Source organism: Cervus canadensis, chromosome 21 (assembly GCF_019320065.1).
Source record: "Cervus canadensis isolate Bull #8, Minnesota chromosome 21, ASM1932006v1, whole genome shotgun sequence".
Taxonomy (NCBI): domain Eukaryota; kingdom Metazoa; phylum Chordata; class Mammalia; order Artiodactyla; family Cervidae; genus Cervus; species Cervus canadensis.
Window position 1 is genome coordinate 11,667,946 of NC_057406.1, and position 12,543 is coordinate 11,680,488.

General features: G+C 38.5%; 1 protein-coding gene across 16 annotated transcripts in view; it reads right to left on the reverse strand.

The window, feature by feature from the left end:
- Positions 1 to 12,543, reverse strand: part of ERC1 (ELKS/RAB6-interacting/CAST family member 1) — a 274,696-nt gene that overhangs the window by 154,688 nt on the left and 107,465 nt on the right. For 12 of the 16 annotated variants that reach the window (XM_043441404.1, XM_043441407.1, XM_043441414.1 and 9 more), the window contains 3 exons: positions 11,181 to 11,321; positions 8,940 to 9,133; positions 1,257 to 1,268 (listed from right to left, as the gene is read on the reverse strand). In XM_043441404.1, coding sequence (XP_043297339.1) covers positions 1,257 to 1,268; positions 8,940 to 9,133; positions 11,181 to 11,321 — 347 coding nt within the window. The remainder of the gene's footprint in view (positions 1 to 1,256; positions 1,269 to 8,939; positions 9,134 to 11,180; positions 11,322 to 12,543) is intronic. The other 4 variants (XM_043441413.1, XM_043441412.1, XM_043441410.1 and 1 more) reach the window with 1 other exon arrangement.

The following is a 12,543-nucleotide window of genomic DNA, read 5'->3' on the forward strand; positions in this document are numbered from 1 at the left end:
TGCTTTTATAAACAGCAAACATATTAGAAAACTGCTGCTAGGAGAAAGGTAAAAGACTGAATGCCAAAGAATTGATGCTTTTGAACGGTGGTGCTGGAGAAGACTCTTGAGAGTCCCCAGACTGCAAAGAGATCAAACCAGTCAACCCTTAAGGAAATCAACCCTGAATATTCATTGGAAGGACTGATGCTCAAGTTGAAGCGCCAATACTTTGGTCACCTGATGCGAAGAGCTGACTCACTGGAAAGACCCTGATGCTGGGAAAGATTGAGGGCAGGAGAAGGGGGTGACAGAGGATGAGATGGTTGGATGACACAATCGACTCAAAGGACATGAGTTTCAGCAAACTCTGGGAGATAGTGAAGGACAGGGAAGCCTGGTGTGCTGCAGTCCATGCAGTCGCAAAGAGTTGGGCACAACTGAATGATTGAACACCAAGGTAAAATGCATGTGGTATTAACAATATCATGTCCTGAACCTGATCAGAAATTCTCATACCACGATTTACACTGCCATGGCTCACAGGCAGAATAAACAACTTTTAAAATGAAGATTTATGATTGTTTTCTGCCAGCTTCTGTTACTAATTCACTTAGTAATAAAGATGGTTGAGTTACTTAATGGGCTCTGTAATTGTGTTACTCACCTGAAAAGTGGAAATCACAAACCATGCTACACGACTGCTGGGAAGATCAACGGAAATAAAACCTGTGAAGCCTCCACCACAAGCCCCTGACACATGAACAGCAGCACTGGGGGCTGTTTCTGTGGCCAGCATTCGGCAGTCACAAAACAACTCCCAAACTGAAAGGGTATGCGTAGGTCTGTGCAGTGCAATCACTCCAAGGCTCTTATACACATCTAGACTGTGGCTACTCTCCCTCCCATGTCCATGCTGCACTTTACCTGCTAGTGTAAGAGCCATAATGTCTCTGATGAAATTGTAACAAAGTTAAAGCAGTATGTTCCCCTCCTTGTTTCCCCAGTGACTGCTTTTCACCTTCATTTCTCTCAGTCAAAACCCAGTTGGTCTGATTCTTGCTCTCTGACCACTCTCACGACCTTGAACGGTAGAACTGTAATGCCACTCTTCCAATCAATCTAACACTCATGACGTTTTCTACACTCATACCTGAATTTCTAGACATCTTGTTCCTGGGGTAACTTTTATCACTTCAGCTGCTTACGAGGATTCAAGACAATGTCAATATACAACGTTCTGTTACATATCTTTGTTTTAGGACAAGCATACTGACCTTGAGGTGAGACTGAAGGAAACGGCCAATCCAGGAAGGAAATGTGAAAGAGAAAAGTTAGAAAGTGTCAATGAGGGCAGTATTCAGAATTCGCATTATTCACAGACACAGAGGAAATATACAGCACAGGGTTAGAGAAAGGAAGGGAGCCACGCAGATTCGGCACAGACACCAAAAGTGAGTAACCTCAGACTTTCAACAAGTGTATTTTCATATTAGATTACACCATTGTACCTTAATGTAAGTTTCTAAAGGGATGAATTTTGTCTAAAATTTACCATTTCCTGGGGCAGGAAAAAGAAAAAATAATTTCTCAAACACAAAGGAAAAGAAGGGAAGGCCAGCTGTCGTTCCCCTTCCTGTTTGAGTATTAATAGCCACCTGTGATCTAACAACGTTAGTCAGCTTGGGTTTACACACACCCAAGTTGTCTTAGAACTGACAACTCCTTTACTCACCCCAGCCCATTTCTTAGACCCAACTTACCTAGGAGCAAAAGCAGAAAAACACAGAAATGATTCTGTAGAATACAGAACTCTCATTCATTTGGAAAATTTGACATAATTTTCTCAAATGTGAAAATAATGTTTTGCTAATTACACCCATTATGTCTCACTTCAAATCGATCAAATCTGTCCCCAAATGGTGCAATCTAACAGCAATAATGAAGAAGAAGAAATGGCTCTACAAATACCAGTTCGTTTCTGATACTGCTCAGCAGACAGAGATGCAAAGTAGTCATGCTTCGTATTCCTTACCGAGCACAAACCCCTGAGGTTCATTATTGCTTTCATATTCATAGTAACAGGCAGCTTTCCCTTTTTAACAATTAATCAATTTCACTGAAAGTGGTCTTCTCCAAACACTTATAGACTCCTAAGAACCAGGGCCATCCAGCTTGTCTTCAGGACTGAAATTTTACTTTAAGAATCTAAAACAAGAGGTTTATTTCTTGAATGCCAGCACCATTTCAACTTGTACTTTAATGTTTTCTAACATTTCAATACTAAAATGAGTTTTTTCAAAACTCATTGTTAGAATAATGGGAAGTCAAGGATAAAATGTATGACTGCCATTATAAAAGAGAAAAAGAGAAAAACAAAAAATGAAAACAAAATTCCTCGCAACCACACAGCGAGTACTCGGTGAATCCCGGAGAGGAATGCAGGTCTGCAAACACACCTCCTGGACGTACTTTTAGCTGTTCTCTGATGCTTACAGGTTCTTGAAAGGAATCTATAAAAATCCATGCATCTCTAGCAGAACGCAGACAATGTTCAAAGTCAAAGTGAGGTCAATCATTTATCTAAATGACTGTTCCCAATGATCTTTTTTATTTTTGTTGGTTATGACAGATTAAGTTAGAATAATTTTAAATCAACAATGACACTCACTGAGATCTCATACAGATGCAAGGCTTTATATGAAACATGGGAAAATCCCTGAAAAAAAATTAAGTTTATTCTTGTCAAGAGTAAGCAACTTTAAGGATCTTTTTACCTATTTTATACTTCAGGAGTCATAGTTTATGTTGGCATGTTTAGCTCTTGGGAAATAAATTTAGGAGAAAAAAAATCTGCATATAGAGTAATTATATATAATTCTAATGTTTACATTTTAAACTGTAACACCAAAATTTCTATCGAGACTGTAATAAATTATAAGGTGCTGTGCCCACAAGAAACTGTGGAAAGATGGCGTAGTGGAATTGACTATGTAAAGCTGTATAATTTATTCTTCTTTAAAACGAAAATCAGTGAAATTCATCAAGAAGGAGGAAGAAGAAAGCAGGCTAAAGCAAGCAGGATCAGATAAAGAACAGTCGTTTCCAGTTATGCCACTCAAAGCATCTTGCTTTTCCTCTTTCATTTTTTAAAAACACCATCCATTCTCCCTCAAGAAAGAACATACAGCCACCATGCTCATTTTTCCTCTTTTCCAACTACATCAAGACCCGATACTGTCCTTCATGGATCAAAGATACACAACTGCAAACTTTAAGGAAATTCTTTAATGAATCTTTTCCCTCATGAATTGTATACTAATTTATGCCAAATCTACATATAGCTTAATTTCCTTATGGGAGATTTCTGAAGACATTAAGCTGCATGATCAATTCAGGATTTCTTTACAGAGAACATATTTACAAATATGAAGACTAAAGATGTAGGTTTATACTTCCAGGTTACACTGTGCCATAGAGGCCTGAATACACCGTGATACCAAAATAAATCACAAACATGAAACCCACTTTCCCAAGGAAAATGTCAAAAAATTTTAGGTCAGCCTAAACAAACAAACTTTCAGGATGCAGTCACAAAAGTCAAATACCTAATTATAACAGTAAACACATTCCTTTGGCTACATACATTTAAAATGGAATACATGAGAAAATAATGTTGATTTGGAAATACTGTCTTTCATCCCCACACTCACTGAAACAATTTTATTCACTCTCATTGCAGACACCTTCAATTCACCAGAGAGAGAAGATGACCAGTATGATTAAGAAATAAAAAATATATACCAATTAAATCATGCCATTATTTAGTCATGTATCCCGGTTTCAGAGATATTAAAATATAAAAATAAAACTTAGAAGTGGTATTTTATTGTGACAGAAGAGTTTATCTACATGTTTGTTTAACCTGAAGAAAGAAAAGTAACCCTACTGAATTATATTAAATAAGACTATTTAATGCATATGGGTTTACTTATATTTTTACAGAAAAAAAGTATATGTGCAATGGTAAACATATTACAAACATATACAGGAAATGAACATAAGATTATTTTCAATATAACAAACAGGGAAGAAGACTAGTATCTATTTAATGAAAGGTCTGAATGTTCAGGGAATGGGAAGATAAAATGTGGGATGATTAGAGAGTGAAATGAGAAAGGAGCCACATCTCTGTTTTAACATATATCTTCATTGGGTCCTCAACAATGTACAGTGCTGGGAGAGACTGAGAAAGATGCTATCAGAAAGGCATAGAAGAAGGAAAGAAATTACTACCTAAGGGAGGTTTTTAAAGCTTCCCCTCCAGAAAAAGGTAACAGTTACAAAGCGTCAGATTCCCACAAATGAATAAGGGGAAAGAAAATTTTACTCCACTTTCATTACATGAAATTCAGGTATTGGTAGGTTTTAAAAGCAAATAAAAAACCACAAAAGACCACATCCTCAAGTCACAAGGTTTAAGGGTGGTGTGATGGGAAAACAACCCCATTCTCTGGGTTCAAGCTCAGTTCATCATGTTGATCTTGATCTACAGAAGCATAGACTCTTCTCACCAAAATGAGGTTAAAAATGACTGCTTCAGCCATTTAGACTGTTAATTTGAGGGGCTACCTTGAGCCTGAACTCTGAGCAAACAGGAAACACTCTTGCTTTAAAAAAAAAAAAAAAAAATCAAGGGACTTCCCTGGTGGTCCAGTGGTTAAGATTTCGCCTTCTAATGCAGGGGGTGCAGGGTTGCTCCCTCTCCCTGGTCAGGGAGCTAAGACCCCACATGCCTCAGGGCCGAAAAACTGAACAGTAGCAATAGTGTAACAAATTCAATAAGGACTAAAAAAATGATAAAATTAAAAAAAAAATCAAGTAGCTCCAAATCTTATGAACAGATCATATATCAATTTTTAAATAAAGCCAGTTGTTTATAAATTAGAATGTATTAACAGTTCCGTTAGAAACATTATAAACACAAGTATTCTTGCTAGTCCACAAAATCTAAGTTTAATCATGATGCAAAAGCCTAGAATTAATAATAGTTCTAGATGAGGTCTGGAAAAGACAATTAGCAAAGGAAATAAAATTAACCATCACAAATAGAAAAAGTAAGTTTCCTCCTAACAGTAAAACTACTCACAAGACTGGCCCAAAATGTGTGTGTGTGTGTGTGTGTGTCAATAACACACCACCAACCCCTGGTTCTCTTGTCTTTGTCAGAACAGTTACAGCAGTGGTACACCATCTTGCCTTTTCCTCTCCGTTTCACATCTCTATGTACACTGAAGTTCTAGGACCTAAGATGAGCAGTCTAGGATCCAAAATAACCTACTAGCCTTCCATTTAAACATCCCCTCAAGCCATCATCATTTAGTATTGGCCACAAAAATTAAAAGACCAGACTTGAGCCCAAAGGTCAACAAGAAGTCTTTTCTATAGTAATGCTGTACCCTGTATAACATGTCAATCTCCAGGTTTGTTTTTATTCTCTTCTTACCTAAATTGATCTAGGCAGACTACCCAGAACCACCAGGTGATGACTTTCTGGAAGTGTCAACCTGGCTAGGTTATAGCGTTCCATTAATTTAATCCAACGCTAATCTAGATGCTGTTATGAAAGTATTTTATAAATATAATTAAAGCCTATAATCCATTTAAGTAAAAGAAATTATCCCAGATAATCGAAGTGGGCATATCTGAATCCTTTGGAAGGCCCTAAAAGCAGGCTTCCCAAGGAAAGAGAAGAAATTCTGCCTGTGGACCACAGTATGGCCCAGGCCTATGGAGTCTATTCTGCAGGGGTCTCCTCCTCCTAACAGCTTTCCTGTATAGGTCTTAGACCTGCTTAACCAGCTGCTGACAGTCACACTAGACAATTCCTTGTAATAAATCAGATATATATATATGCATATATCTTGCTGGTGGTTTAGTCGCTCAGTCGTGTCTGACTCTTTGTGACCCTATGGACTGTAGCCCACCAGGCCCCTCTGTCCATGGAATTCTCCAGGCAAGAATACTGGAGTGGGTTGCCATTTCCTTCTCCAGGGAATCTTCCCCACTCAGGGACTGAATCTGGGTCTCTTGCACTGAAGGCGGATTCTTTACCAACTGAGCCACCAGGGAAGCCCATATGTACCTTAAATAAATAAATATATGTATGTGTCTCTTCTACTGGTTCTGCCTCTTTGGTTGAACTCCAACTGATACACAGCATAGGACAGAATATAAATTTAGAAACAGTACTTCTTAGATTTAATTGGGAAAAACATTTTATATCTGAGGATGTATGGGTAGGCTTACTTAATCCTCAGTAGCTCAAGACACTGGTACAACACTAGATCATCTGACAGAAGCTCCTGTTGTTCTGTACGAGCAGTGAAAGGGGCTATTTTTTCCAAGACCACAAAGAATACATCTGGGAATTCTTTATGACTTAATCTAAACCTTTCGATGTTAGAGAATCTTATATAAGTACGAGAAAATTTTAAAAGAATAATAAGAATTTTCTTTAATCCAATGATTCTAACAGCCTGTGTTCATTTTTGCACTTAGGAGGTTGCTGAATGCCCTGTAAAAATGCATCTGCTTCCCAAATGAATTGGCGTTTGGCATCACAGCCACACTGGCTAAGAGGCTACTCCTTAACGGGCACTCCAGCAAAAGAACCACCACACAAAAGACGGGCTTCAAGCCAAGAATGAGACAATTACAACCAGCAATATCTGAACCTTACCAGAGAGGACACATACTTAATCCACAAGTGGTGGACCTAACAGGTACTGTTCAGCTGGACATACAACGGGCTGGTCTTTATTTCTGATCAAGCAGACTCCCCAGCAAGCCCCCCGAGGCAGCAGAGCGGCAGCAGCAACTCCTCAAGTCCAGAATTGTCACCTTACTCGACACTCACTTTCCCAGGAAGTCCCAAACCAAGCCCCCCGACGATGCAGGGACAGAAGCCTGGCGTGGAAGCCACAAAGGGCGGGAGACTGGCGTTCTGAGGGGCGTGGACACAGACAGACACAGAGACCAAAACCCCAATGGTAAGCCAAATCAAGAGGACGGTGAAGAAACTCAAATGATAAGTGACAGGGAGACGGACACCCACACACAGGAAAACAGTGGAAATGGCAACACGAGAAGCAAAATTGTTAGTAAGACACGCGGGAGCCAAACACATGCACTAAATCTGGGAACAAAAGGCAGAAAATAGTTTCAATCATCTTTTATTCCTGTCTTGAACTGTGCTGCTCAGTAAACAAATTACAAAGCCAGGAGCAACTGAGTTTTTTAGGACTGTATCTTTTCTTGGTAGCCAAGAAATTATGTGTCAAATCTTAAAACAAGATTATGACACTGCATGACCCGAAGACAAAACTCTATAGTATATTATATTCTGTGGAAAGAGCAGATCATTAACAACTCTTTCCCAAAATGTGAAAAATGCAGTGACTAATAAAAGCTATTTGGCGTGCTCTGCATATAAGATAAAGATTTAATCCTATTTCTCACTCTCACTGAAATCACATTCTCTCCCAAATCAGTACTGGGTCCAAAAATGAATTGAAACATTTTTCAAGAAAACTATCTTGAATAGCCAGTGATAATTTCAATGTATAATTCTAATTTTTAAAAAATCAAACAAAAATAAAAGTTTATCAAGGAATTTCTTTTCTGAAATATTGAAATACATTTAGTGGATTTAGTGGAAAGTCATCATCCATAAAAAGTACTGCATTTTAAAATCTATGAAGATGAAGTACTGCTGTTGATTTCAGGCTGATACAAAGGCAAAGAGAGACAAGTATGCAAGGGGCATGTGTGTCCATTTGGGGGGTAAAGATACAAGGCAAACATGGGAGAAGACACACAGAAATGTATAAAATCTAATCTTGAGACTCTGATAATTTATTAATTCTGACTTAAAGAACGTTATCCACCCATTTTCTCCAGACTTACTATCAAAATAAGAAGAAACAAATGAGTAAGTGATCAGCTCATGTTATTCATACTTTAAACCTTACTGAAGAAGAACCGTGAGGGTTGGACTTATAGTTTCTTGAAAAATCAAAATCCTACATGTACAGAACAAAAGGAAAAAATGACTTCCAGGGGAAAATATCAAATCTACCCTAACCCTAAAATTTAAAACTGAATAAACAACTCATGAAAGTAGTCTATTACCTCTTGACATTCCAGAGCACAAAAATATTAAAACGGGCTCAAGGGAGCCTCAGGATTAGTGAGTTCACACTGTCCTGCTAGTCTCTCTGTTTAGAATACAGTGATTAGCTCTACTGGAAGAACTATTTCTATGCACTCATGAATTTATGTCAAATACATGGTGTAAAGGAAGAGGCCAAGAGGCATAAGCTTTATCTTTGGTACAAAATACCCTAACAAGAAAAAAAAAAGGCAAAGAAAACTCCCAGAGAGCGGTCTGGCTGGCTCTGTTCAAAGAGAGGTCACTTTCAAGTAGTCAAAGGTAGAGCTCAGCAAACACATCCATGTCTCACAAACTGTCCTCAAAATGTCTCTCCTTCTAAGCTTGAGCTGCTTTAACAGCTTGCTTCTCCACAACACAGAGTCTAAAAATTCATGGCCCAAAAGACCATCGGCTCAGAAAAAGGCCTGAATGAACTAAAAAATGCTAGCTGCTTGAACTTGAGGCTCCTTTGCTCCTGAAATAGATAAAATAAAGGGATACTTTCTCTGTCCAATCAATGATATTGAAGTCCACAGCTTTCCCATCTACTCCCACTCTGTGTGGCCTTTTAGAGACTCACACTGACTTGGAATAAAATGGAGGCAATGAAGACACTAGGCACTCAAGAATGTAAACTTGGAGAGGCAGACATACTGGAAAAACATGACCCCAAATTACACGGTTTTAAAACCATGCTTCACCCTTCCTAACACAGTGAATCCCCGTTCAGCCTTCCCCTCCTTACCTTTCCAACTCAGCAATCTTCTTATCTTTGTCATTCTTCTCATTTTCCACCTCCTTTAAGATTTCCAAGAGGCGGTCAACTTCTGCCTGGGCCTTGCTGGATTCATCTTTGTACCTGGCAATCTCTCTCTCGAGTTGCTGTATTCGATCACTCATCTCGGGACTGGCTCTGGCTTCCAATGTTGCCTCATGTGCCTACGAAGAAAATGTCCAAATTCTATGAGACAAGCAGAGAGTGGGAGAGGACAAACGAAGTCCCTGGAAGCCACCTATACTCCAGTGTAAACAGGACATCATCAAATCCCTAATAGCTAGTCTTTAATTTATAAGGTTTTTCTCTGCTTAAACATTACACAGACAAAACATTCATAATACAGAGAGAAATAATTATATTAGAATCTGAACAAATTTGTTATTTAAAACAGTACACCTCTGAAACCTAAACAGCATATTAAAAACCAGAGACATTGCTTTGCTGACAAAGGTCCGTACAGTCAGAGCTACGGTTTTTCCAGTAGTCATGTACGGATGTGAGAGTTGGGCCATAAAGAAGGCTAAGTGCTAAAGAATTTCAACAATAAGCACAGCCTTCTGAATAAATATAAACACCAACCTTACACCAGATATGGTTTTCAGCAAAAAGAAAATATGCCAATACTACTTCCAGTAAACCTACAAATTAGCTACAAAGTAAATGAAACAAGGGAAAACATGAAAAGAAAAACAGCAATGGCAGAAAAACAACTAATAAATCAAAGAAGGGAGAAGTCACCAACTCCTCTACCCAAGATAACTTTAATTTTTCTTATGAACCTAAACACAAAGTGTAAGAGATCATCAGAAATAACCAGCTGTAGAACTACCATGGTAACAAGGAGATTAAAAGTAAACAAACAGAAAACGTGGGATTGTCATACACAGGTGAGTTTGGATTATTAGTGAACAACAATTACTGCTCTTGATAGTTACTGCTTAGTTTTATAATCCTAAATATATCTAACAGTTTTACCTTCAATATTCCAGTATTAAATAGAAAATTATCTCCACTTGTTTTGTGATGGGGGAGGGGGAAGTCAATTATCAAGTCTGAATTAGTTAATCTCAAAAAAAAAAAAGGATTTTTCTTCTTATTCAAAAGTAACTTTAAAATGAAACTCCAATACTTTGGCTACCTGATGCAAAGAGCTGACTCATTTGAAAAGACCCTGATGCTTGGAAAGATTGAGGGCAGGAGGAGAAGGGGATGACAGAGGATGAGATGGCTGGATGGCATCACCGACTCGATGAACATAGGTTTGGGTGAACTCTGGGAGTTGGTGATGGACAGGGAGGCCTGGTGTGCTGCGGTTCAATGGGGTGCAAAGAGTCGGACACAGCGGAGTGACTGAACTGAAATGAACTTTAAAATAATGGCTTTTCTTCTTTTCTTTAGCTTAAAAATATGACTTTATTTTTGGCATATCCTAAAAAATGACTCATTATGAGTTTCATGCTGAATACAACCAATACATGGGAAGAGTGAGTAAATGAAAGTCGCCTGGTTGTGTCCAACTCTTTGCGACCCCATGGACTGCAGCCTGCCAGGCTCCTCTGTCCATGGGGATTCTCCAGGCAAGAATACTGGAGTGGGTTGCCATTTCCTCCTCCAGGGGATCTTCCCACCCTGGGGATTGAACCCAGGTCTCCTCCACTGCAAGCGGATTATGGAAAAAGAACATCACCCAAAGTGTCAACACCAGGCTTGATCCCCCTTTCATCAGTAGTCATATGAAGTGGACCCAGTTAATCAGAGTTGATAACTCAAGAGATAACAAATATGCAAGTGTTTTGAAAACTACAAATGGCTGTATAAATATTACAGAGGAATAAGTCAATGAAATGGATAGTAAGTATCCCTACCATATTCTAATATTCACTATATGGGTGATTATCACTGTAAAATTACCTTTTTCCAGGAAGCCTAAAGCTAATGGGAGAAAAATATCAACTGAGACTTTTACATGGTGGTCTTTTACATTTGTTTCTCTACAAAGGAGCTGCATATTTGAATCTTACTCTGAATTATTAATTTTCTAAGAGTTTGAGGACTCTAAGGAGTAAAGATATTAATGCTGCAAAAATTAATCAAGGTATAAATAGTATTATTACTCCATTAGTAAGTTATTCCATCCAAATACTATAAAGTTTTCTACTATGTTCTTATTTAAAAGCAGAGCAAGAAAATGGATATGTATTCTTTAACCTTTTTCAACTGTGATTCCATCTTCAGACACTCTTCCTTCTTCTGCTCCAAAGCAATTTCTAGAGTCTTAAGCCGTGAGTCCTTTTTCAGTCCTGAGGAAGCCAGGGACGAGGCGTGTTCTTTCAGATCCAACAGTGAAGCCTAAAAGAGGCAACGCATATCTACAATAAACACTATTTATTAACCAAAAGGAGGCTGAACTTCTTAAATTTATTTTCCTGGTGGTTTCTAGTTTCTTTCCATTACCATATACTGACATATTTCCAAGAACACAAAATATAAAACAGCCGCATTACTACTGGCTTTCAAGTCCTAACTGAAACAAAATGAATCCCCCAGGAAGGCCAACTGAATAATGACTTAAGGAGTTCTAGCAATACATATCCATTTTCACAAAATAAATGGAAGAAGGTCAAGCTCTGTGAATATAAGCAGTCAACCTTAGTGGCTACACTGTTCTTTCTCTTTTAGAAGAAATATTCTGGGTCTTCCCAGTGCACCAGGCCCGAGCACTTGTCTCATGCATCCCACCTGGGCTGGTGATCTGTTTCACCATAAATAGTATACATGCTGTTCTTTTGAAATATCCCACCCTCAATTCTCCCACAGAGTTCAAAAGTCTTTCTGTATTTCCTGTGTCTCTTTTTCCGTTTTTGATATAGTACGTACCATTTTCAAATTCCATATATATGTGTTAGTATACTGTATTGGTCTTTATCTTCTGGCTTACTTCACTCTGTATAATGGGCTCCAGTTTCATCCATCTCATTAGAACTGATTCAAATGAATTCTTTTTAATGGCTGAGTAATATTCCATGGTGTATATGTACCACAGCTTCCTTATCCATTCGTCTGCTGATGGGCATCTAGGTTGCCTCCATGTCCTGGCTATTATAAACAGTGCTGCGATGAACATTGGGGTGCATGTGTCTCTTTCAGATCTGGTTTCCTCAGTGTGTATGCCCAGAAGTGGTATTGCTGGGTCATATGGCAGTTCTATTTCCAGTTTTTTAAGAAATCTCCACACTGTTCTCCATAGTGGCTGTACTAGTTTGCATTCCCACCAACAGTGTAAGAGGGTTCCCTTTTCTCCACACCTCTCCAGCATTTATTGCTTGTAGACTTTTGGATAGCAGCCATCCTGACTGGCGAGTAATGGTACCTCATTGTGGTTTTGATTTGCATTTCTCTGATGATGAGTGATGTGCAGCATCTTTTCATGTGTTTGTTAGCCATCTGTATGTCTTCTTTGGAGAAATGTCTGTTTAGTTCTTTGGCCCATTTTTTGATTGGGTCATTTATTTTTCTGGAATTGAGCTGCAGGAGTTGCTTGTATATTTTTGAGATTAATCCTTTGTCTGTT